This window comes from Equus asinus, chromosome 9 (assembly GCF_041296235.1).
Source record: "Equus asinus isolate D_3611 breed Donkey chromosome 9, EquAss-T2T_v2, whole genome shotgun sequence".
In the NCBI taxonomy this organism is placed as follows: Eukaryota; Metazoa; Chordata; class Mammalia; order Perissodactyla; family Equidae; genus Equus; species Equus asinus.
This window is the reverse complement of record NC_091798.1, coordinates 76,207,888-76,235,697: the sequence shown is the minus strand read 5'-3', so window position 1 is coordinate 76,235,697 and position 27,810 is coordinate 76,207,888. Positions and strand designations below refer to the sequence as shown.

Below are 27,810 nucleotides of genomic sequence, written 5' to 3'. Positions count from 1 at the left end.
AGTGGTGTCACAGTCTGCACCCGGGATCCGAACCAGCGAACACCAGGCCGCCGAAGTGGAATGTGCGCAGTTAACCACTGCACCACTGGGCCGGCCCCTATAGACTCCTCTTTTTTAGAAAGTGAGTTGTGAAAACAAAAAGCTGGAAGAGGATTAGGAACTTAGAAGGGCTTTTCAACTTGTTTGGTCTTTTATTTTATAAATCATATTTTGCAGGTTAATATTTTAGTCCTGCTACCATTAAAAAACAAATGGATAATTTTAAAATGCCACAAAGGGTGTTAGCTAACAATATAGTCATTTAAACACACATTTTTAGTTTTATATTTTTGTCTTATCTAACTGCCCCATCCAATATATGTCTCCTATCAAATGCCTGAAATACATATCTATTTCACTTATGGATGGTCAGTATTACTGCTAATAGCACAAGAATCATTAGAGATCTTATGCAGATCAAAAATGTTTACAAAAAAATTAAATACATACCTCCATATTACAAAATAATTTCTGCCCTAGATAATGACTACCTTATTTTAAATAACATAAGACATAATCAAATTCCAGAATAAGGAAATGAGGACCATTCCCTAGAATTGATGATAAGATCTGATTACTGTATAATGAAAGGCACGTGATTGAGTCTTAGATCTGGGTTTTAGGTCTAACAATGTCACTCATTAACTGTGTGGCAGCTTTTCCTTTGGGACTCACATTTTATAAAACAAGGCAACTGAGGGGCCGGCCCCGTTGCCAACTGGTTAAGTTCGAGCGCTCTGCTGCAGCGGCCCAGGGTTTCGCTGGTTCGGATCCTGGGCACGGACATGGCACCACTCATCAGGCCACATTGAGGCAGCATCCCATGTGCCACAACTAGAAGGACCCACAACTAAAATATACAACTATGTACTGGGGGGATTTGGGGAGAAAAAGCAGACAGAAAAAAAACAAAAAAACACGGCAACTGAACTAGATGATGGCTCAGGTGCCATCAGGTCTAAAATCACATAATTCCAATTGAAGTGGACTCAAGTTCTGAATATTGACTTATTTCTGAGATTAAGTGAAATATTCCTCTAGAGGTCTTAGAGTATGCTATAGTTTAGATTTCGGGAAAGGGGATGGACATTAGCTGGCAGCAATTTTTTCTGTCACAACTCAAAAGAATTGCTGTTTTCATTAACTCTTCCATGGATAATCAGCAACTTGAATTCTCCACAGAACAAAGTGATAATATAAATATATATATAAACTACATACCTAAAATTTTTTAAATACTGTTTGCTAAAAACACTTTTTAATATAATAGAAGCACTAATCTAGCAGAAATTGGATTTCTTTCCAATCAGTTCTAAATTCTTGAGATTATTTTTAAATTTCTGAAACAATTCCTTAGAATACCATCTATCAAAACTGTACTTTGTTCAGCTAAAGATCTGCAAGGACTAGGTGTACAGCTACTGCACATGACTACAATTACACTCATTTTCATTGGACTCCAAGGACAAGACTCAAACAGGTACTCATTTTTATCCCTCAGTTCCTGTTTTAAGCATCTTATATGACGACCCTGCTTCCTTGAGTATGTATGTCTCCAGAATACATGGGAAAGTCAGAGAAGAGTATTAGAGAAGACCTTATCTGGGCAATCTCACCTTTCTAAAGTTCATGCCACTTACACAATTAAAGGCTAACAGATCCTCTATCGTTCTAGATCCACAGTAAGAATTCTTCAGAGTAATTCTATCTAATACTTGCTTAAGAACACCTTTAAGAATCAGAAACTTACTCAATGTATAACATAGACAAACCCAAATGTTTAGGGCCTCTTTTTGTTCCGATCATTTCAAAAATGAAAGAAAGAATAAATAGGATATTGGTTTGTTTACTTGTTTCATAAAACAATCTCTAAAATGTTAGATATTTTGTAGTTTACTTAGGATCTTTACAATTTATTGTGAAGATAACATTGAACTTATTCTTTGTACAATTTGTTTTCCAACAGCCCTGGCCAAAAGCAATAGCATTCTTATTTAACAAATGTTCGAAGTGCTCTGGGGGAATAAAATGTCTAATCCTATATCTCATATTAAAAATAATATTATGTAGGGGGCCATCCCAGTGGCGCAGTGGTTAAGTTCGCACATTCCACTTTGGCAGTCCAGGGTTCACCGGTTTGGATCCCAGGTACGGACATGGCAACACCTGGCAAGCCATGCTGCGGCAGGCGTCCCACATATAAAGTAGAGGAAGATGGGCACGGATGTTAGCTCAGGGCCAGTCTTCCTCAGCAGAAAAAGAGGAGGGCTGGCAGCAGATGTTAGCTCAGGGCTAATATTCCTAAAAAAAATATGATGTAGAGGCCGACCTGGTGGCATAGTGGTTAAGTTCACACACTCTGCTTCAGGTTTGCAGGTTCAGATCCTGGGCACAGACTGACACACCTCTCATTAAGCCATGCTGTGGCAGCATCCCATATACAAAATAGAGGAAGACTAGCACAGATGTTAGCTCAAGCACAATCTTTCTCAAGCAAAAAGAGGAAGATTGCCAACACATGTTAGCTCAGGGCCAATCTTCCTCACCAAAAAAAAAAAAGGTAAAAATACCCCTAATAATTCTATTTTGCTATACATTCCAGTTCTCTAAGGCATTTCTTCCGTAGTGTTAATAGAAGTATGCTGATGCAGTCATACGCAGTTCTTCAGTACCTTTTGTGATCAGTGGCATATATATGACACAGTGGGTTAGAACTAAGAAGAGCTAGTTCAGGTGAGGCCAGCACCTTGCATTTCTAACAGTTACCACAGAAGATCAATCTCCACTCTTCAAGCTAACTACACATAAAAATAACTACATATGTTTATTAAATAATTTAGTGGCTATAGGTAAACCTCATTAAACGAGACTGATGGAAAAACAATAAAACTACTTCCTGAAAATACATAATTCAGATTTTCCAATAACGGGTAATAAAGTATCTTTAAGCAGATATTCCTTTGAGCCTACTTCAATAATTGATTATCTCTTAATTATCAGTAGCCAAATGCAGATAATCAAATAATATGCAAAATCTTAAAATATTTTCTTAAAATTCCTTTGTCTTATTTCATAAAAATACAAACTTTGCTCCTATAAGCCACAAATGCAAGATGGACAGAATCCTAATTAATGAAATGGATTATACTATATTCACCTGGAGAAAGGAGAGCTGCCTTCTGAATGGTCTTTAGTGCAATATTTTTTTCATCTTCCACTGAACTGCTTCCCATAGCCAACTGATTTACTGCAGTGTACAGTAATGCCTTCTACAGAAGAGAAGAGAAGAACGTTACCAGTTCAGCTCCCTAACTTTCAAAGTGACTAAAAGTAGGACTGTATTGGATATAATGTGGCCTCCAAGCCTAGGAAGAAAAATTATTCTTTCATCAATAGTATTCTTTAACAAGGAGAACATTTCCTTTATACTGGGGCATACTAACCTTTCCATGATTTGAGTCCAGAATATGAGCCACATTTCCTGCTACAGCACCTCCCTATATAATAGAAAATAATTGATTATTCGGATGAATGAATAAACTTTCACAAAAGAGTAAAAATTAAGAATGACAAAATATTTCCATTAAATCATTTGAAAAGTTCAGTTTTATCACATTCATAACTTCTAAACTCTTTAAGTATCAACTTATTATGACTGCTTTAAAAGACCAGTATAATATTTTTATGAAAGAAAATCTTTTCTACTATAATCATTCAACTCTGCTCTTTTAAAATACTCATTAAAAGTGCATAAGTTACATGATTTTACAGTAGCACCAAACAAATGTACCCATTTTCTAACAATATAAATAGACGGCAAAAGAAAGAAAGTCTAAAAGAGAAAAGAGAAAGACCACAAAACTCACTGTAGGATAAACTAACATGGTTTTACTCCACGAAAAGACAGTATTTTTAAAACTTCCATTGTCCCTCGTAAAATGAATGACTAAAGTTTAGAGCACTATGAAGCCCATCACTGCTTCAACTCAATACTAAAAATGAGAAAAATATGTACAGCATCATAGTTTTCATAAAGTTGATTTGAAATCCTTAATTTTCAAAAATTCAATTAGACATTTTACCTGGAAAAGAAAGTGAATTCTAAGAATTATTTCATTTTAAATCAGAAATAAACTGTGTTCTTTACTTTACATCAACAGTGTATTAGAAAGGTTTTCAAAATCATATTTAGCATAGAAAGAATTCTAAAAATAAACTTTTAAAAAATATGTCAATATAGAACAAATAGAAGATGTCTTTCTGACAACACAGCAGAGTAGGAGGAAGATTCAGGAGTTAAATGTGGGATGATCTGTCACTACAACTATGATTTTTGCACATATTTAATCTCTATGTTCCAAGTGTCTTCTTCTATAAAATGGACATTAATTGCAGCTACTTCAAATGGTTGTTGGGATTAAACGACAAATATATAAAAACACCTAGCATCGCCAGCTGGCACATAATGAGTACTTCATTCCAGTGTCTAATAATGATGGTCTTCTAGGTTCTTTGAAAATAACTAAAAACGTAGAACAAAACTTTGCTGCTCAAAGTGTGATCTGTACACCAGCAGTCCCCACACTCCCTAGGAGGTTGTTAGGAATGCAGAATACCAGGCCCCACTCCACACCTACTGAGTTAGGATCTGCATTGTAACTAGACCATCAGGTGATTTCATTTGCACATTAAAGTTTGAGAAGCACTGGGATAAAATACAAAAAACATGTATTCCTAAAGCATTGAACAGCTGACAAAATATGAAGAAGTTGCCAGGCCAAAACTAAAAGAGAAAACTGGAATCTAGACAGGGAACTGAGCAGGGAAGCCACTTCTGCCATGTGCAGATCCTAAGAAAAGTGAATTTTCCTTTGGAAGGACTCGTGGGACAGACATTAAACCCCAGGCCGCACAGGAGGGGCAGTATCTAAGAAACCACATCACAGTAAGGTGAGAGCCCCAGGGGCTCTACCCTCAGGTTAAAGGTGAATCAGAAGCACACCAGGTTTCAAATGACCTTGATATCCAAGCACACAGTAGCCTGTGTGGTCCAGAAACCTCAAGCTCTGAACCTTGTGTAAGGTGGTTCCAGATGGTGGAACTCCCAAGCACCTGGGAGAAATAAGTACAATTTCCACAGAAAAGTATCTTAATCCTAGGTCTCAAATTATTTCCACAAATAATTTTCAGGTAAACACAATCAGGTAAACAAAGAAACAGCCACTATGTGTAAAAACCAACAGGAATAACAAACAAACGCAGACCCACACAGACCTCAGATATTGGAATTATTGGATGCATTAAGTGTTCAAAACATATTAGCTGCTACCATCATGTTTACCAACTAGCTAAGAAAACTATGAAAAAACATTTTAACCATAGACGTTACCAAAATACTTTATAGACTCCTGAAAATATGACTATTATGAACTAAAATACAGCATATAATCCCTTTTACAGAACATCAATGACTTCATGCTTAGATTTACATTTTTAGACATTAGGAATGTTCTAGTTCTTATTTTCTTCAAAAAGTTTTTAAATAAAATTATCTTTTGGGATTCAAAAACACAATAGCTAATTCTTACTAAATGGCAACATTTCAAGCAAAACATTGCCACACAGCCATTAATACAATCTGTACGTGTTCAAAAAAGTCCGCCTACGTCTTTGTATCTTCCATAACACCCAGAACAGTACACGGAAGAAACTCAGTGTACCACTTGTTGAATGAATAATTAAGAAATGGGTTAAATAACAGAATTTCCTTGCTGTATTAATTTTTTCCAGAATGATAATGACAATACTTTAAAATTATATTATTTACCACATCACAAGTTATTTTATTTTTTTGCCAGAATTTAGAACATTACTCACCTTTGCATTTCGTTGAGCATACTGAGCAACCACTCGGGACAACAGAGACCAAAGAGCAGGATCGGCTGGGTTACTGGCAGAGATCATCAAAAGAAGAGGGTGGGCTTAGAGATGGGAGTTATTTTAACCACAAACTACAAGCAGCCAACATTTTATTTAGTATCTAAGTTTAAAATCTTTCAGATATCTAACACAAGTTCATATTAATTGTCCATGTGTGGTTCAATGAGTCTTAATTTTAGAAAATATACTTTCTATCTCCTATATATACCAATAGTCCTTGTGACTATAAAAAGGAAAAATCAGCAATGTGATGATTATAAAGCCATGAGATCTAATTAAGAAAGGTTAAGGAGGGGCCGGCCTCTTGGCCTGGTGGTTAAGTTCATGCACTCTGCTTCAGTGGCCCAGGGGATCCCTGGTTCAGATCCTGGGCATGGACATGGCACCACTCATCAAGCCATGCTGAGGCGGCATCCCACATGGCACAACCAGAAGGACCTACAACTCGGATATACAACTGTGTACTGGGGGGCTTTGGGGAGAGGAAGAAGAAGGGGAAAAAAGAAGAATTGGCAACAGATGTTAGCTCAGGTGCCAATCTTTAAAAAAAGAAAAGAAAAGAAAGGTTAAGGAAACTTAGTATGTTCTGTTCAAAGAACACACAAAGAGATGAAAACTATAGAAGGAAAATAAACTACAGATATAACACTTACAGCTGCAAATAAAACAAATAACCACTTTCTATTTTCCAAATTTTGAAGATATTAAATGAATGTTTAAGTGACCAAAAAATTCCTCAAACCATTAAACTGGACAGTACAACAAACTGACAATATCGCAAACTTAACTAGTTAAGAGCTTTCATACTAAAACAAGGATTAAGCCTTAACCAGAATAAGGGCAGAATTTCTGATCTCTCTCTTTCTCTACCGAATTAAAAAAATCTTTACAGGTGAAACCACAGGTGCAGTCAGTTGCCTGGTCCTATGTACAATTTCATACACCACAAATCATATATATTTGGTTTCCAAATATATATGATTACCTCATTTAATATTCTTAACAAGGTCCAAATGTCAAAAACAACCTCCTCAAGTATAATTAGACCCCAAGAGCACAAGCACAGACTCTACCTGTGGACGGCTTTAGATGCCTGTCTCTGCACTGCCACGCTGCGGCCTTGCAGTGCGTAAATCGCTGAAGTGAGAAGGCACCTCTGGAAAGCGCTGTCTTTCTCTTTGATGCGCTTCAGTAGCTCATTAAGTGCCGCCTTTGACAGCGTAGCATCCTGCATGGCCAGTCCTAGAGCACACAGGGTTTGAAGGCTTTCTGTGGTTGGTTCCTTTAAGATAGAGCTGTGAAAATATTTTTTAGTTGCCTATTAGCTATGAGTACAGGAATGTGTAACTATTAAAACGTATTTAACATTTAGTAGAAAAATCAATTTACTTAAAGATTCACCAAATAAGCCCAGCTTTGAGATAAATATAAAAACAAACTGCTTGGCTTCTACGGACAGTAATTTCCCTGAATGTCTGAAGCAGTTAAAAGTACCAATGGCTTTCAGAGCAGCAACAGCCAAATGTCCTTTGTGGTCATTATACCTAAGTTTTAGAAACAAATATACATCAGCCTGTTTGGGTTTCAGGTCTAGGTAAATAATTAGAATAATTTTGCTAAAATGTTCAGTTTCAATAAAATCCTGGAAGGTACAAAAAATAAAGAAAAGTTCTCAATGTAAGATCTGATTTTTATCCTTCTCAGAAAACTCTGTCCTATTGCTCTGTGGTATTGAAAACAGAGCTTAGAGTACAAATTGTATCTATATCCACCATATTTCAAGTGAATATTTTTATAATTTAAGGAGAATTTAAATTTTGCCTGTAAATATCTAGCTTTTTCTTTCTCTCTCAACTATGAAATCTGATTTGGCCTTATGGAGGTAAAGGTCAAGAATGTTTAGAAATCTTTATGAATTTAAATGAAGAAATCCATCTCTCTCTACAAGCTTAATAATACTTCTAATAATAATCATGAATTATTGTACTGTAACAAAACAAGGGAACTTTCAAAAACTTTTTAAACAAAGTTCATTTAAGTAGAAACATGAATAACTTTACAAAATATCACATACCTACCACTGTCTTTCTACTATTTTTTGGAAGGAAGTGTTTAGAATTCAATTTTTACAAACAGGTATAAAATCATCAATTTCAATAGGCAGCTCTGGAGTAAACAGCTTACTTAGAGAACTCACGGTACTCTTTTTACAGTAAGGGCTAATAAATGTAGGAGTCCAAATATGGAAGAATATCAATAGTCACAGTCATTTCTATCAATACAAATAACCACATTCTAAGTTGGTACAATTAAAAAAGCAAATAATAAAATATAAATTCCATACTAATATAAATTCCATACTAACAAAAGAAGAAATTCCAATTTGTGCCTTGGTTCAAAAGAAAAAAAAAAGGTATCTACTCTAATATTTATTAATATACAAAACCTAAGTTGTTCTCTAAATGACTACACCCCATTAAGCTAACATGACTGAATGCTCAGTACCTGCACGTGGTCTTGTACCACGTTCTAGGGATTTTACACGTGGTTATTTAATATCATAAATTCTATGAAGTTGGTAACCAGACTATTTCCCCTTGTATAGAACTTACTCCTATTCCCCTTAAATAAGCACCTAGGACACTGCTTAGTTCCCAGGTATGAATGCCAAAAAAGATCAATAAAGAATTGCCAACTGAGTTTTTTCATAGAAGGGAAGTCAAAGAAAAGAAGCCAAGGGGCAGGGAGGGGAGCAGGCGGTAGTGTTAAGTTTGAAAGATGACATTCAGAGAATCAAAAACAATAAAAGAAACATAGACTATATAAAATACACCACCACAAAACAAGGAAGTAAAGGTTTTCTTTTTCATAAGAGAAAGGGAAAGGGTTAAGATTATATTCTATTATTTTTCTCCACTTCCACAAATGTTCAAACTAATTTTGGTTACTGTTTTAAACAGAAACCCAAGACTAATCTAATTGTGTTTACTTTCAGGTTGCTTTTGCCCTTGATAAGTACAATGATACATTAGCATCTATGATTCTTATCCCCAAGCCATTTGCAAATTTCAGTTCTCTGAACATGCTATCTATAGCCTTATATACATATTACATGAGTGTATCCATGTAAAGTGACAAGACTTTTTAAAAACTATGATTAGTTTTCTCAAAATAGCTGAGGAAGAGAAAGAAGTGTGTATTTATTATACAAGAAAATGACTTTAATCAGGATGGGACAAAAGCATCACAATAAATAAACAAATATAAAGCTTATCCACAGAAGGGGTTCTCAACTAGTACCATCTTATCATCTCCCTCCCCCCATCTTTGGGAGGAGTAATTCAGAGATACATGGAGGCAGTTTTTTGATTTTCACAATGATTAAGGAGTGCTACTAGCATTTAATGGAGGGGAGACAGGAATGTAGTCTTCCTGCAAGGGGGGACAATTCTGTACTATGAGGATTTGTACCACTGAAAATGCGAATAAAGTAGTTATTGATAATCACTGTCCAATAACATATATTAATCATCTACTGCTTTTAAAGGAAGCTAAGGTCAACTTTCTTACAAAAAATTTTTTTAAGAAGTCAAAAAATACTACATAAATAACCACAGATATCATAGGTTGCTATTTTATTAACTTATTCCAAAATATAGAAATAGATACAAGTTATATTGGTATAATTTTTTTGAAAGATTCAACTTTATATGAACTTTATTTTATCAGGTTAACTTGACAGGAAAGAGGAAAAAAAATCTCTTTGGGAACCCAAGAGACCAAAAAACAAGCCAGTATGACTATCTTCATTAAAATTTTAAGATCCTACTAGATCAGGTGATCAATTACTCTTTTAAAAAAATAAATAATACATACAGAATACAAGATGGTTTTGAGGATTGTATGGATCCAGAGCTAAGAATTAAGCCATGATCTCTGGCTCCATCTGTGATTGTCATTTCAGAACCAGGCGGGTCCAAGCCCTTTTGTTCACCAAAAAGTTCCCAAAACATTAAGAACTTCATTTTACATTGCTCGAAATTTTAACCCCATATTTAAGGATCTGGTCATGCTAAGTATTAATGTCAACTATACATACCATTTAAATAGCAACGTCTTGGCTACATCCATTTTTCCTTGTTTATACTCTGTTATTGCCAGAGCTGTCAAGATATGGGCTTTGTCTTGCTCTGATTCAACAATAGACAATGCTCTCTCATAGGCTGTTATATAGAGTTGGAAACAAAAAAAAAGCAATATAAAAGCAATCTTGATTGACAAAGAGTGAGATTTCTCCTTTCCTAATGCTATTTTCCAAAAAAGTCTAACTAAAATTTATCTTGTTGTTTCCTTGTTTTCAAGTAGATGGAATAAAAATTTATAATAATCTAACTGGGTGTAGCTATTCCAAGGTAATTGTGGGGATATCATTAGTACTCTGTGACATTCCCCAAGTGCTACTCTTCAGAATCTATATGGGGGTCTAAGTCACTATCTACCAGAGAAGTGGAGACCACTGACATACCACCAAAATTCCCATGAGCAGATCAGCAACTCTACCCGGCAGTAGATACTTACAATGAGCTGCACACACATAGGTTGGGCCTAAATATGTGAAAATGCGCTCAATAAGCATTTTTGGAGAAACCGAAATATACTAACAAGCATTGAGGTCTTCATTTGCTAGAAATTTACATTTAAGCACTGTGGAGTAGTAAAGACCTGCTTCCAAATGCTAACTCATATATCTACCCTAAGTGATCTCAGGCCTCAGTTTCCTCATCTAAATAATGAAGATAATATTCAGCTTCTAATACTGCTACAAGATTCATCATAAAAATGTACTAAATGAGGGAACAGACAAAAAGCACCTAGAATCGTTCCTGACTCCTAGTCAGATTTTAATAAACACTGCAACCCCTACCCCCATCTCGATATTACATCTTTCTGTATATAAGCTCATCATGATTAAATTCTACTCAGCTCTGGAAAAGCAAGATGTGTGCTTCAGCTTCAAGCAACATACTCACCTTTGCTGCTCTCTTTATACAGACCCTTCATAAATAAAGCCAACGCAAAACCTATGATGTCTTCTAACTCTTCAAGAGGCGTTGACTTAAAAACCTGGATGGCTTTATCATATTCACCAATGGAACTAAGAAGCAAAACATAGCTCACTTTTAATATCAAAAATAATTTTGGCTTATATCACCAAAATATAAAGATATTATTACACTAAGTTCTTTTAATACCTTCCCCCACTCCATCTACCAGTGTTAAAACTGTAGAAAAGACATAAATTAAAATAGAAGGCATATCACTTATTTCAAATAGTATGTAATAAGGGGATTTAACTTTATACTTTGCTTCTTTTAAATTACATGTGAAAACGATCAGTCCTGCTAAATTACAAAGTTTCTTTTTATTAACAAACTTAAATTAAAATCTCAACTCACAAAAATAATTTTGACTTTTATACAGAACTGTAATTTTTTAAGCTTAATACATTAAATATTACCCAATGAGTATGGTTCTAGAATCTCTGAAAAGCTTAATAAGTCATAAAATACCTAGTCAGAATCAAACTTGGCCTTTGTGTAAACTGTTTATCTGCACATACATTTTTCTTTGGAGGGCATATAGATACACTAAAATTCCACAGACAAAACTATACATTATTCTTTTATGTATTTAATAGGAAGTAAAAAGTGTTATATATGATATGAAAGAACAATACTTTTTAATAACAGAAAAATAATTTGTTCTGCTCATTTAAAAATGAAGAGAAGCTGCATCACCTGGAATAGACACATTACATCTTTGAGACTCTTATGTCTGGTATCCATCACTATAATCAGAAGTGGTTTCTAATTTTAATCTGTTATTGGAAATCTTTTCCTAAAATCTTTTTAATCTTGGGAGGTGTAAGTGGGAGCTAAAAATACAGGATATCTTTGCTTCTAAAATTAGTTCTATAAAGGTGAAAGAATTGAAAAATCAAGAAACTCAACTTTTGATAAATATTTTGATGAAAGGAAGAGGGCTACCTTACATTGTTTATAGATACACACATATATATTAAAAGTACTTTTTTAAATGAACATTATCTTCAAACACGTGATTACTTTTGTAGAGAAAAGAATGGAACTAGAGAAGGGCACAAGGGGCCTTCAACTTTATCTGTAATTTTTTCTTTGAAAAAGAAACCTGGAGCCAACTGACAGAATTTTAAAATCTATTATATTTGAGTGATGACTATTCATTAAATTATGCTCTACACTCTATTACTGCATTGTGCATGTTTAATATATTTCATAATAAAAACAAAAAGAAAACAGATGACCTATTTTCGGTGAGAAGTACAAATTTTCTTCTAAAATATTTACATTATGTGAAACATCAAAACTAAAGAGAAAAGATACTGTGTTCCACACAATTTCTTACAACATATCTACCTTCTGCTACAACAAAATCTTGGAACTGACAGAGCTATCAACTCCTAAACACAGCAGTTTAAAAGAATTGAAAGGAGAAGCAATCAGAACAGAAAAACTTTCCTGTCTATATATGGTTCAGTTACACAGTTATAAAAGATCTGTCTACCTCATATCTCTACTATGTAGCTCCTTAAAACATGTAGGCACTAATCCCAAGATATCATACTACAGTTCTAACAACGTGTTTCAAATTGAACCATTCAATTTTGGGGCAGTTATCATCTTGAGGAATGCCTCCTTAACTTGAGCCAAAAACCTTCCTCCTCCCATAACATTTTTATTCTCTGGTCCTAGTTCTACCCTCTAAAACAACTGGTTTTTAATCTACTCTTTTTTTTAAATCTTTGCTGAAGTCAGAAGTCTTTAAGAATCTGAAGAAAGCTATTTGGCTCCTTCTCCATCCCCCAAATGCACACACATACAAATTTCTGTGTACTATTTCAAAAGGATTTCTGGACCCCTAATGTCTATCCCCAGTTTAAGAACATATAGCAAATCAGAAAAAATCCAATCCTCTTTCAATAACTAGATTTCTACTAACAGAACAGCAGTTGCCTTTCTTCCAAATGTTTTCTTGTCTAGTCCACAACCATCAGTTCTAAACCTGCTCCCCATAAAGCACACTGGGGTTGGGTTACAGGTACAGGAAACTGTGAATACAGCCTGCTACTGTGGGAATTATGTATCCCGGGGGAATGTCATCATCCTACTCATTTATACATGTCCCACTACTCTAGAAACTGGTCACCATCTCACTAGTTCCATAGCTTTCACCAAAAAATCTAAGAGATGCAGAGAACTAATGGGAAAAAATATGCTTACCATAATAATCTGCCATAATTTCTTACTGTAACATTGTAAGTATCTTGGTCTTCTTCAGTCCGTAACAACAAAATTGCCCTTAAAAAAAAGGACAAAGTATTTTAAGTTATCTCTATGCAATAGCATTCTTTTACCCTTCCTCCTTAACTGAATCTACAGATTTTTGTTTTCTGCATTTAATTCTAATTCTTTAATGCTAGTTCTAACAGCTTATTCATATTTTATTAAATTGGTACCACAAAAGCACTTAATATTTAGATTTTAGATTGTCAGGAAAATAACTTTGATAAAGTAACCTCTTAATAATCAAAATTGTTTATAATACTTGAGTTTTAAATATTTCAAAAATTTTAATCTAAATATGGGAAACAACGATGTCGATGTTTAAGTTTTGAGATATTTGAAGTACACAGAAAACACTATCAAAAATACTTATATACTAGTAATCTGACTTAGGAAACCAGGAAATTGAGTGCTTTCCTGTGTCTTTACCTGTTACATACAGAAAAATATTTAAGCAATCTTGAGTTCAGAGAAGGGAAGGGTCATCAGGAGTCCCTGGAGGCTGAGAACAAACCCATTAGCATGCTGACAGCCAATATTCTACCTTCTCATGCTCAGCCCTCTTTGGGCAAGCAGGGAATGTCTTAACAACTAAAAGGAGTTGGATATTTAGTAAGATTTTTGTGTTTTTTTTTCTTTTCTGTTTAAAGAGGATTAGCCAGGGAGAAATAGCCAAGAAAAGCTTTTAATCCCCCTGATGTTGCATGTAAAACAAAAATTTGCCAGAGAAGCCTAAAAGACAGTATTATATTAAAAACTATGCATCTGGTTAGATTTATACCTAATTTGTAGTTTTAAGCCTCAAATACTTGTTTAAGGTGAAAAACAAAAGCAGTGATCAGTCGAGAAGGAGTTGTGCACATCCAAGTGACTGTGAGGTTGCCACTTTAAGCCAAAGCTATAACAAGCGTTAGATTCACAATATTTGTGATTATAATATGCACACAAAAAAGCAGCAAGCACCCTAAAGCCGCTTAGTTTTCTCAGTTTAAAAATCCTTCTCACTGTTGTCTTCTATCATATTTATACAGTTTGTTTACTGCTAAGTTTACTGTGACATTGAAAGAAATAGAACTGTGGTTTTTCATAATCCTCTCTCCATATACACCTGGAAAAATAACTTGTTCATTACACAGCCTCCAGTACCATCTAGTGAATACTCCTTTGAACTACAGAGAGATCCATAAAAGGATGGCAAAGCATTTGAGACACCTCAATTACTTTTTATCCAACAAGCCTTCTTCTAAATACTTATTTATTTAGATTCAGGGCAATGATGTGGCTCAGAGGTTAGGCAATCAAGTCTTTTAGCTTTTCATCTAGTACTCAAAAGATCAATAGTTATTTTCTCATTCATGAATCAATTAATTTGCAGAGAATAAAACTTCAAATTGATTTCATTTCCTACCCTTCTCCCGGCTGGTCATTCCACTTGAGCACACTGTCCTTGTTTCATCAACATGCCAAGTTCACTCCAGTATCAGAGCACCTGCTCTTGCTGTTTCTTCTGCCTAGGATGCTCCGGCTCCGATGACCAAATGGCTTGCGGCCGCATTTCATTAAGGCCAGGCCTCAACTGCCTCCTTAGTAAAGCTATCCCTCTTAAACCTACTCAAATTCACTGGCTGCCTCTGCAGTCTCTGCCCCTTCACCCTACTTCAATTTTCTTTCTCAGCAATTATTACCATCGCAGATGTTTATTAGCTTACCATGTGTCTCCCCACACCAGAACACGAGCTCCATGAGAACGGGGCCTGTGTCTGTCTAAATTCACTGCTAAATTGCCAGTGCCAAGGAAACTGCTTGGCACAAAACAGTTCAACTAATATTTACTGAATGAATAAATATATAGAAGATATTAAAGTGATTCAAACAAACATACAATGTTCTTATTTCTTCTCTGAATAAATAGATGTATTTAATAAAGCTAACAAAGTCTGAAGGGACAAATTTTTCTAAAACAAAATGTGAGGGGGTGTTTTGGCTTGGCTTTTGTTTTTTCTTCACTCTCTCAGGTTGAGCAATAGAAACCAAAATATAGCTGAAAATTTGGAACTGCATCTTTTCACCTTCAAAGATTTAACAACAATAGATAATGAAAGATCAGGAAAAGAATCCAAACATTTATTTAGTATCTTCTTCACGAGAATGAGACTAAATAAAAAAGGCCAACTGACAAATAAAGACTGCATTCCAATTAAATGTCGAGTTTACCTTTGGTATGCATCTGCTGCTTTCTTTTTCAATTGTAGATGTTCATTTAAGTAGCCCAACATTGTGAAAGCTGGAGCATAATTCGGAATTCTTTCTGGAAATCCAAAAATATTTTTTCTTTACATGTGCATAATGGTTGTGTAGTAAAATATTAGTTTCATTTTCAATTTTTTCAATATCTTAAACACCAGATTATCTCCTGAGATCACTGGCATTAAGAATAGTAGTCTGACTTTATCTTGACTACAAAATACCAGTACTCATTTTGAGACTCTTTTAAATTACTGAATAACATTTATAGCTATACATGGTTTCTACATGTGTTTTAAAGTTTAAACATTTTTATCCTCAAAGCTATAATAATTTGAAAATATAGCTCATGTTAAAACTAGTCATTTGATTTATAAGAAAATTAGGTTCTCTGGCCAATCACTTAAACCTTCCTGTGATTAAACTTGGCAACAATTTCTCTTGGTGGTTCGGTTCCAATTTCTATGTTTTTTAAAAAGTAAATTAACTCGGTACTGAACACTAGAAACAGAGGATGATTTTGGCACTTTCAACGCAGTTTGAAATTTTCAAATTTAAAAATTTTAATGTCAAAAAACATCATGTACCTACTAAAGTACAAAAGAAAAAGAAACATATCTGATCTACTTAAAAGTTATATTGAGAAGCAAACCTTCAAATCCCTTAAATTAGTTAACAAAGTATAGTATAATCACATCTTACGTGATGGTTTGGTTCTAACATCAAAGCATTAGGTGAAAATTACATAGTCAGGTTTTTCTTGAAAAATCCTAAAGTTACCACACAAGAGGGTCACCAAAACTGGGTCAAACTGAGTAAGAGGAGAGCCATGCCTTCCATCCACACTCACCTTGAGGTAAACAGTCAGCAGAATACATGAAAAGACTGTCTGCACTCTCTCTTGTCCCCTACCCCACTCTCTTTTTTGCTTCTAATTTATTATTATGTTTTCTGGCCATACAGTTGAATTTGTTAAATGAGTATAAGATATGGCTCCACTATAGAGTTAAAAACCTAACTATGCATAACTGTCAGGGAATGATTTGTTCATTGTTCTGGGTATCTGAATTTTGCAGAAAGCTTAAAGATTTCTTCTTTATATAAATCCTTTACAAACGTTACCCATTCTGTAAGGGAACTTATCAATAAAGTTTCTGATCATACCTGTTCTCAGAGGCTCCAGGTATTCACTGGAGTCATTCATTCTGGCATACTGCCTAAGACGTTAATGCCCTAAAGAGCTGATGTTTGTAAACTAACTGCCTTCTCCTCAAGTGCTCCCGGCTCAATGCAGAAAGAGTATTACAATCCTCTCAATATTTATGAAGGGCATTTTCTCTTCTGCTTTTCATAGCTTACCTGATTTTTCATATTATTCAATTGTCAATATTCCTGCTTAAACTCCCTGCTTCTTTATTAGAATTTTGTCAAGGGTTAAATAAAATGCTAGTGAAACTAACATTTCTTGAGCATCTAGGGTATGCCAGGTACTCTGCATAACATTTTGTATAAATCATCTCATTTAAACTCTAGGCAATAGATACTTTCATTAGTGTATTACAGATGGGAGAACCAACTTGCTGACATGCCCAAGATTTCATCATGGCTACTAAGTGGTACAGCAGAGATCAAAACCCAATGGTAGTGTTTTTAAGGAAGAAAGAAAATTATTACAATGGATAGTTAATAAACTTCACCATTCTGTCCTTTTCCTATGCCTAAACATATTTTTCCAGTATCTTGAAGTAAAATCAGGTGTTAACGTGAGAGGTTAAAGCCACTGGGTTTGGAACTTGAAGCAAATTACCTCATTTAATTCTCACATTTCTATAACCTAGGAATTATGACCTCATCTTTCCAAGGTGAACAGAAGTTAAGGGAAGTAAAATACTTGGCCTAAGACTGCAGAGAAAGTTAACAGCAGAGCTAGAATAGCAGCAACTCAGGCCCATTAGGCTCCAAATGCTCCCCACTACAACATGGAAATCACTTCTATCTTGAATCATTGGGTAACAACAATTTTCACTCTTCAAAAGTTCTTAATAAAGTTTAAAAAGTAGACTACTTGGCCCTTAATGGTAAAAATAACAAATTCATGTCTTAAGGAACCTTTATATTTAAGATGGAATTAACTATTTTTAAAAGTTCTTTCAACTATTTCAACAGTTATTCAAACATCTTGCCATTATACAACAGGTGACTTACCTATGTATTTACTCAAAACAACTTGTGCTGCTGGAATAGCATTCATCTGGACGATGTTGTACCGGTACAGCTCTGTTTCTCTGTTGCTTTTATCTTGCAATGTTGTACAGACCCAATAGGCATAACCTATTGCTCCCTCCGTCTTTAAAAAAGCCAAAGTTAACAAGTGGACATAGGATAAGCCGCCAATAAAAATTAACAAATGAAACAATGCACTTAATACAGTAAAAGTCATATCTTAGTCTTCTTTAAGTCAACTGTTCAGTGCCTTTACATAAAGAGTCACCATGATACAACACAGCTAAGAACATATTTAAATCACTTGCTTCAACCCTAATTAGAAGAATCAAATGCGATAAAGTGCAGAAAAGAGAGCCCCATCTGACTGGCTGGTTTGCTTCTTCTCAACCCCATTCCCATAGGTCAAACTAATAACTACCGATTAAAAGAATTATTCTAAAACACTTCCATTAAATAATCTAGAAATGTCAACCAAGTCTAGTCCTTATCTCAGGTTTATTTTTCCCAAGAGCCTCAGTTTCTGCTCCTCATGACTACTGCATCTATTAAATCCCAATGTCATTGCTTCTCAGCTCTTGCAAGACGATAGGAACATGAAAATGAGAAGTTTTTAATTAAAGACAACTTATCTCTTTCTAAGGGAAAAAAAGGAATAGAGACAACTGTTGTCAATAACGTCTGATACCATCATATATTCATATATTCATTTTCTCAAACAAACATTTCTCAAACATTAGTGTATTCACTAACAAATCCTCAAGAATGCTTAAATTCTTACATGCATATTGAGTTCTGTAGTGTGCCTAAAGAGATCCATAGTGTCATAACTTCCAATTGTCTCTGCAATAAGAGCCTAGAAAAGGAAAAAAGAGGTTCTTAATGTGTTTAAAAGGAATAATAATAATAATAATAAATGAAACTCTTTGGAAGAACCAAAGGCTTATTAGCTGTGCTTAAAAGCAAAGTTAATTTCTTTTTCCATCTTGGTTACCATATTCCCATGGTTCAGAGAACCTGAACGACTGATTAAGTTGATCCTTAAGCCCACAGATGCTTTCAGAATTCCATCTGTAAGCAGGCAGTGGTGGAATAATCCACATAAAATTCCTCAGAACACTGATGAAGCTGTGCTACCTTCTCCCTTCTCTCTCACCCTTATCTGTTCATATTTGTCAGGAGTAGGGTTCTTAATCACAGGATCACCTCAGATTCACCTGGTGGCTTTTTTAAAAAGGTCTTCACCCCTAGATATCTAGTTTCCAAAGATATGGGTAGAGTCTCAACATGTTTATTTTTTAAAACTTCCTCAAGACTTTAAATATTATATCTATGCTTTTGACTTTGCAGACTATATAACAAGTTAAAATTACTTTCAACCTCCTCCATCTTTTATAAGAAATCAGGTTTTTTAGTTATCATACATTACTAATATTAAGAAATTAATATTGTCTCACTTCTATTGTTAACATTTTAATTAAATCTACCAATTACCTTCTAAAATAAATTATTTTTAAGAACAAAAATAATCAAAAAAAAAAATTAGGTAACTCTGCTAAGCAACTAAGATTTACTGACCTAGGGCAGTGCTACTCAACGTGAAGTCCCTGGACCAGCATCACCACCATCACTTCAGAGCAGTTAGAAATGCACATTGTTGGGTCAGCTGGGTCCAGTAACTTACATAGAGATTAGTATAGTAATGCCATTGCTTCCAGATACTACCACAGTCAATGGGAACAGGGGTTTGCCTTTCTAACTCTGCTTGCTTCACCAACTAACTAGAATGAGATCCAAGAGTCAAAAGTACAATGAAAGATAAATAAACCCTGAATAATGATTTTTTGATATGGCTGACGCTCCCACTATTCTCTGAACCAAAACAACTACTCACTAATTCATTACAATTTCTCAACTAGGCAAGACCTTGGAGGCCACTCAATCCAATCTCCTTTCTCAGGTGAGAAATGAAATCCAGCAGTGATATGACAAGGTAAAACAGTCAGTCAATGACAGACTCAGACTAGCAACCAAGTATCCTGATTCCTGTTTGGCAGTACCAAAATCTACACTTAGAGGAGGTGAGAGGTGGAGAACATTCATAAACAAGGACCAAATCAAATATGAAAATTTAACAGAAAATGAGAAAACATAATCAAAATGATCATTGTAAATGATGTTTTTTGTTTTTTGTTTTTGGCAAATGTTTGTTAAAACAACAATTCTGAGTTTCTTCTTTTAAGCATAATAATGTGAGACTGATGGGGTTCAAAGCCCTCCAGATCAAAGCTTAATCATTACAAGCTGTATGACCTTGGGCATGATACTTACGCTAAGTTTCAACTGCCACATCTATAAATGAGTTTAACAACCACCACCTCAAAGGACTGATAAAGATTAACTGAAATAATGTATACAAAGAGCCTAGCACAGTGACTGCCACAAAGTAAGCCCTCAAATGTTACCTGTTGTCACTATTATTATTGTTATTTATATTAATAGGTTATTTATACTACTTTATATTAATAGGTTCTTTATATCATAGGATTATTAATAACTATGTTATATGTCTTACTTGTCCAATCCAGCACATTAAATAAGATGGATCAAGGGACTGAGCCATTTTGAAAGCCTCATGAGCTTGCTAGGAAAAAAAGGCAAGAAAACAACACATTAAGTCATTTTATAAGCTTAATATGATATTGCTTATGTTTCAAAAGCATAAAACAGAAGTCAGACTTGTCACCATAAATACATATGAACCTAAAGCTTCACTGTTTAAGCACAATTAGCAATGTTTAAAACAATGGTTTAACTGCACAGCCCTAGAACACTCCTGTAGATTCTACAAGCTCAGGGGTTCTGGTCCCCAGCAAAAGGGCAATACGCGTGTCTATCTCATAGTTTGTAGAACTTTTAACCAATCATCCATCCATTGGCTAGCCATGGGTTTGATGGGAGTAATCAGATAACCCTGTATCTATTTTCTTCTCCTTGGGCTTAACTGGGAGGATAAGAACCAGCAACCAATCAGGTCTGAGACACACGCCTGCTACCAGGCAAAAAAGAGTGGTCAACAGACACCTGTGCTAAGCAGTCAGGACTCTCTAAAGATACTGCACTTGGACTCATTAAGTTGCACGCTTTGTTTTCTGCTACAAAGAATAGCTATTATTACATGCTGATTTATATCTTTTTCTCAGTAATCTATGTATGGCAGGAAACAGTCTTATTTTTCCTATAAAAAAGTAAGCTCACGGGCAACAACTGTGACACGCTATCATAAAACTGCATTCATAAGCTTACTGACTAAGACTTTGTTCAAATTCTTTAAAAATATTTTCACATATTTTAAGATCCAAATTAATATTTTTTTCATTCTATTTACAATCTTCTAAAGCAATCTTTGCAGTGACTTAATGTACCCCTGAGAATATTACTGAAGCTATTTTAAAAGGATGATATTCAACATACCAGCTGAAACACAAAACAATACAGACGTGCTATCATCTATAGATCAGTGAAAACTTCTAAACATGACCTAAAACACGATCCCAGGTACTGGAGTTCCAAGTATGGAACTCTTCAAGTATGGCAAATTACATTGTGGCATTTAAAGGGATTAATATCCACCAAAGCCCAACCTAAATCATCCAAGCCAACGTCAAGTTTAAGCTGCTAGAAAATACTAATCATCTCCCTACTACATCACCCCACCCCAAAACAGCCCACACAGGACTCCTCTTACATGTGAGCAGATAAAAACAAAAGCACCCGAATAATTCATAATAGAATTGTTTTAATCTCTAAATGAAAAAACAACATAATTATAAAACCAGAAATTTCTTGGGTGGCATGGAAAGGAAAACAAATCTTACATATTTATTATTCAATACAACAAAGTAAATGTCATCAATTATCTAGCATATTAGAGAGCATACTGGATAGATAACAACGTGCAAAGTATTTCTCCACAAGAAGTTGAGCTATTATGAAGAGATCATATACAGACAATGTTCTTTGCTTTTAATATGACAAAACAGACAACACATTTACCTCAATGTTTTCATTTGCAAGGTATAACACTCCCAAGTTGGTCCATGCAACAGCATTCTAAGAAACATACATATGAAAAAAAATTAGGTCCGTTGTCTACACGGCAGTCTCAGAAAATTATTAACACTAACTTTTGAGGTTTTTTTTCAGACAGACACACAGAACACTCACAATTTGTTCCGACTGGATTGATTTGATGAAACAGTGCTGAGCAAGGGCGTAATTTCCAATACCTGAAAAATATAGAATTTGATGAAACTGATCTTTATGACTCGAAACAATCTTCTAAAAAAATGGAAGTGTTACTCAATTCTTACCACTGTAACACGAAACCACACCAAGGGCATTCCAGTATAAGTGATTATTACTGTCAAGTCTCACTGCCTTTTTCAGACACTGAAAAGTAAAATCAGACTTTTATCTCTTGGAATATCATTATTTCTATCAAGATAAATGTGGTTTTATGTGTAAACACTATCGTATTTATCAAAAATATCTTTCAGAAAAACACTTAGTTTTTTAAAAAGTTTATAAAAAATTTCTCAAAACCATACATGTAAAGACTTCTCCAACAACTCTTTAAGATCACTTGTGCTGCTGCCTGTTTCTGCTAGATGTTGTGCTTGGCGATAATAATTAATTCCAAGATCACACCATGTATTAGATGTAGACATCAGTTTTAATGCACGACCATAACACCTGTGGAAATATAAAAGTGAATGTTATATTTTATTAAAATGTCTTAATTCAATTTGAATGTCATTAACTGCCAATCTTTGTAAATTACCTTCCTCCAAGATGAAGGAGCTCATTTTTCTTTAATACTTGTTTTCCTTCTTTTTGACCCAGAAGGACTCCTAAAACATTAACATTCACTTTAGATGGTGAGACAGCATACAGACTCGTACAAGCATCCCCAACTAGCTTCCAAAGGCAAGACACATCAGCTCGATGCTGCAGAGCCCTAAAAAGATAAACAGTAGCATTCTTAGGAACTATTTCCAAAAAGAACAGAATTTATCTTCCTCATTACTACTTACAATTAAAACAGAAAAACTGTACATACAATCCTGATTAAGAGCTACTTCTTTAGTTAGGTGTAGTGAATGCTTTACTAAATCCCTGCTAACTGAATTACATCTTATCACTGCCCTATTAGGAAGAAGAAAGGAAAGGAGGGAAGAGAAGAAATTGATTGTTTTAAGTGCCAGAAATTTTACAAATATTCGCTACTCTTCATTATTTTTGTTAGAAGTAGCAGAAATCACAAAATTAATCGATAAATTTTCCAGGACCAATTTATCATTAATACTGAATTTTTTAAACTATCTCTTTGCATTTGTCTGTTTAAACAATAATCAAAGCAGTAAAGTTGTTATAAACTCAGTTTTGCTTACAGATCTTCCCTTAAATAAAAAAAGACTAGTAAATGTATAACATATCAAATATATTTGGTGATCCAAAGGATTTTTACCCTCAGAGACAAAGAATAACAAATATCTAAATATGAAAAAGTGAAAACCTATATTTATTGAAGCAAGTATGACTGAATGAATAAGCTCAGAAAGTAAATAAAACTATTAATTATAATGAAAAAGGGTACTTCTCTCCAGAAGGAGAAAATCTCAGTTATACATTTCTCATTTTTCTCTTCTTGAGATCTTATAAATAAAACAAAGCCATTTCGCCTAAGCCAAGTCTCAATAATCAGCTATCACAAAAAGCTGTGTTACACTGGCAGCTGGACGAGCAGATGGAACATTTTTCATAGCCTTTTCTACTTATGGAGTCCAGCCAAAAATCATTTTCCAATGCCTTCCTGAGATGTAAGATTGATTATTGCAGTCACTACAGAAAGCTCACTGTGAGAATCAGAAGGACAATACTATCTGTAGTTCCTTTGCCTAAATATCTTAGCATAATTCTACAACTGACAGCATAAAAAAAGAAAACAGAAAAAAAGGGAAACATAGGTAATTTTAACCTAAACTCTTATCTCCTTTTAAGTTCAATAAAAAATAAAATATCTGGGGACGGCCTGGTGGTGTAGTGGTTAAGTTCATGCACTCCACTTCAGCAGCCCCGGGTTCACAGATTTGGATCCTGGGCACAGACCTACACATCACTCGTCAAGCCATGCTGTTACAGGGTCCCCCATACAAAATAGAAGACTGGCACAGATGTTAGCTCAGGGACAATCTTCCTGAAGCAAAAATAGGAAGATTGGCAACAGTTGTTAGCTCAGGGCCAATCTTCCTCACAAAAAAAATAAAAATAAAATACCTGCAAAGTGAAATAAGTTCTATCACTCTTATATAAGAATTGTGGTAGTGTGAACTTTCAAGTCTAGAAGTAAATATAAATTTGGGAATTATCACTTAAAAATTGTTTGAGTGCTACAATCCTAGCCAGAACAAAATTTCCCAAGCTCAGAAAGGCAGTATCTGTAGCTGAAGTTTTATCACTCAAAGGTTCACATTTACTCTTAAATGCTAGGTCCAACAAGGTATGCCCTCTTCACAATACCTTCCTCTTTGGAAAGAACTATATTATGTGAGACTTGAAAAGCAGTGATAAAAATCAGTGGGAGCAAAAAGGCTAAGGTTTTCATTTCAGATTTGGTTCATATTCGAAGCAAAGCAATTCTGGAGCAACCAAGCCAAGAGAAAACAGAGGAGAAGGCAAGTAGAAAAAGAAAGGGAGCAAAGCACAAAAAAGATGTTTAACACTAAAATATTCAAATATATGTCTAACTTGTGGATTTTTAAAGTCATCCACCACAAATAACACTTTTATCTAACTAACGAATTTACAGTTCTATAAAATACCAGATTTACTCAAATTTTTCTGATTCCTTTCTTGTTATTAGACATCACTTTTTTTCCTACACAGGTTCTCTCCAGGAGCAATCAGCTTGCTCATTTCCCCTTACCTTTAGCCCTACCAATAAGGCTCAAACAGGCCCTTTGCACTGAATGTAAAGCATATTGTGCACTGGAAGCCCTATTTCCCAATCAGTTCCAATTAGATACTCGCATTTCTCGGTCTCCTGAAAAAGAACACTAATACATGGTATCTGAGCTGTGGCTTCCTCCTTTCCATCTTTCCCTGTGCATCCAGCACATCAGCTGCAACTGAGAGTAAGCAATTGTATCTATTTCCCAGCACAAAATTAATACAATATGTATGTTACAGAATTAAGTGGCTAGTCCATTATCCTTCATGTTTAATATTCTGAAAAATGATTGCTCTATCTAAAGAATAAACATAGAATGATTTTTAAAATTTGGCTTTATTATAATACTAAGAAAATACACACAATGAATAGTAAGAATAATACTAACCAAGTAAAATATTCCAGCGCTCTCTCTACGTAGTCTACAGCTTTCCCATCAAGATAATCGACTAGAGCTGCCTTTGCCATCATGAGATGGCATTCACCCAAACCTAAAATCAGGTAAGTTTTAGTTATTAAACATGTAAAAGAAACACTTAGAATGAACTTCAAATAAATTTATTGGTATCATATTAAAGCCACTTTCCAGAAAACAAAGCTTAATGGTAATTTATAAAAATTATCTTTAAGCATGGTCTTACATACATTTAGTAAGGAATTCAAATGGCAGGGTTCTGTTGGAGTAAATACATACTAAAGGTGATAAAAACTATCTACAGAATCTAAGAATTTCCTTGACTTTAGGCAAGTTATTTAGCTCTTAAAACCTCAAATTTGAAAATGGGGATATTACCTAAATGCCACTCTCTATCATATTACTATTTATCACTGTTGTGAAACAAGATTTGATCTTTTCACAAGCAAAACTGTATAGCAAACCATACTATAAAAATTAAATGAAGCAGCAATTTCCTAAAGGGCCTAGTAAATATTTAATAAATTTGAGTTCTCCTTCTCTTGAGGAGAGAGTTTTACAAATTCTTTTTTTAAAAAGGTTTTCAGGGCTGGCCCCGTGGCCGAGTGGTTAAGTTCGCATGCTCCGCTGCAGGCGGCCCAGTGTTTCGTTGGTTCGAATCCTGGGCGCGGACATGGCACTGCTCATTAAACCACGCTGAGGCAGCGTCCCACATGCCACAACTAGAAGGACACACAACAAGGAATATACAACTATGTACTGGGGGGCTTTGGGGAGAAAAAGGAGAAAATAAAATCTTAAAAAAAAAAAAAAAAAGGTTTTCAAGGCCCAACTTACATGCCACTTACAACAGATACTATTTCTGATTTAAACTTCAATTGTTTCTTTAAAAAGGACAAGGAAATCCAGGAAAGCATATATAAGGAACTCCAGGGATTTTTTTTTTTAACCATTAGATATAATCATAAAAAATTTAGATCATATAAAATCACAGATTTTATAATCATATATAAATATAGATCATATAGGAATCATAAATCACAAGTCATATATAAATCATATAAAATTTAGACATGGACGTTGGTGTTTTACTTTATATTACCAAAAATAATTTGTTAGAAGGAATAGCTATCCACAGTGGAACTGAAATTAATTTAGATAACTACAAAACAATGCAAGTTGCCTCTAAAGTTCAAAAATTGAAAAAATGAGCTTCTACAATTTACAAAGTAATTAAAAAGTATTAAGATATTCTGAGGATATAGTGAATTAGCTATCAAAACATAAGAGCACAGAAACTCTTGTTTTAGAGATCCATTTTCAGATCAAATAGCTATCATGCTATTCATCTAAAAGTTAGCTATCATATCACTATTTACTAACTATTATGAAACAAGATTTGACCTTTCTATATTCAAATCTATATAACAAGCTGTACTATAACAGGCTCACACTGAATTGACGCTTGCTGTTAACTAAAGAAGTCCTTTCCAAGTTACTCAATACATGTAGGAAATTTACTCAAGGATTTCATACTTCAGTATCACAAAAGTCAAAGCAGCTATTAAAAAGAAATTACCTTTCAAAGCAGGCACATAATCTTCTTTCTTTTTAATGATCAGCTGGTACTGAGCTACAGCCTCCTTATATTTGCCTAGGATTTGCTGTATTGCTGCAACCTTAAACACACTGTATGTGGATTCTGGGTTCAGCTCACTGGCTTTCGTGAAGGATTTCAAGGCTGTTGTGTAGCCACCTCTGCTTAAGTAAGCCTCTCCTAATGACTCCCAACAATTGAAGTCCTTTGGGTCTGCCCTTAATGCTGCCTGTAAACTAAAATTTCAAGAAACAGTAAGAGAACTAAAAAGTAACAGAACTACTTTCACATTTGGAAGGAAAATATAAAATAAATAATTTAACTGAATCACACATATCCATGACCACTTCTACTTATAAAAATGCTATTTAAAGCAGGCATACTTGTTCCTTTTATGACTTGAATTTTTTTGATACCAAGAAATTTTATTACAATTTTGGAATGAATACGAACAAAATACTTTTTTGAAGAAGTGCTGACCAAAATTTCTTTCTCGACTATCTGGAAGAACTCCAGTTTCCTATCCTACCAGAATGGGTATACATCTCAGTGCGCCTCATCACAGTCTATAAACCCCTACCAGTCCTACCAAAATAGAAATATCACAGGTGAAAAATGGGAATAACAGGCATGCTTTAATTTCTGATCAAATTCCATATCCTGGGAAAAATCCAAAATGCCTGAATTCTAGATATTAACATAAATCAGAAACAACTTTGATTCAAATATATTTTATTTACCCTTAAGTACACAGGTCAAACCAAATTACTCAAAATGAGCTGCTCCAAATGCCCTTCAAGCTGCCAAATGTCTCCCCAGCCCAAAACAATGCCTGTCAGAGGGAGATCAACAAAGACACTAACCTCAGCTTTCTATCATTCCTTCAATTTCTTTTGAGAACCAACTACATATATGATACTATTAAGACTTCGCTTCACTAGACTGGCTATCTTCTAAA

The 27,810-nt window shown here is 34.6% G+C and overlaps 1 protein-coding gene across 5 annotated transcripts in view; it reads right to left on the bottom strand.

Annotated features, from left to right (window-relative positions):
- The window catches only part of SKIC3 (SKI3 subunit of superkiller complex), a 90,868-nt gene that overhangs the window by 33,065 nt on the left and 29,993 nt on the right, over positions 1–27,810 (bottom strand). For all 5 annotated transcript variants that reach the window (XM_070517752.1, XM_070517751.1, XM_014867643.3 and 2 more), the window contains exons 19-36: positions 26,835–27,088; positions 25,229–25,331; positions 22,672–22,848; positions 22,439–22,583; positions 22,202–22,280; positions 22,056–22,117; positions 21,885–21,941; positions 20,404–20,472; positions 18,610–18,684; positions 17,811–17,952; positions 15,576–15,669; positions 13,299–13,376; positions 11,010–11,134; positions 10,079–10,202; positions 7,053–7,274; positions 5,917–5,989; positions 3,483–3,536; positions 3,197–3,308 (exon numbers count right to left, since the gene is read on the bottom strand). In XM_070517752.1, coding sequence (XP_070373853.1) covers positions 3,197–3,308; positions 3,483–3,536; positions 5,917–5,989; positions 7,053–7,274; positions 10,079–10,202; positions 11,010–11,134; positions 13,299–13,376; positions 15,576–15,669; positions 17,811–17,952; positions 18,610–18,684; positions 20,404–20,472; positions 21,885–21,941; positions 22,056–22,117; positions 22,202–22,280; positions 22,439–22,583; positions 22,672–22,848; positions 25,229–25,331; positions 26,835–27,088 — 2,045 coding nt within the window. The remainder of the gene's footprint in view (positions 1–3,196; positions 3,309–3,482; positions 3,537–5,916; positions 5,990–7,052; positions 7,275–10,078; positions 10,203–11,009; positions 11,135–13,298; positions 13,377–15,575; positions 15,670–17,810; positions 17,953–18,609; positions 18,685–20,403; positions 20,473–21,884; positions 21,942–22,055; positions 22,118–22,201; positions 22,281–22,438; positions 22,584–22,671; positions 22,849–25,228; positions 25,332–26,834; positions 27,089–27,810) is intronic.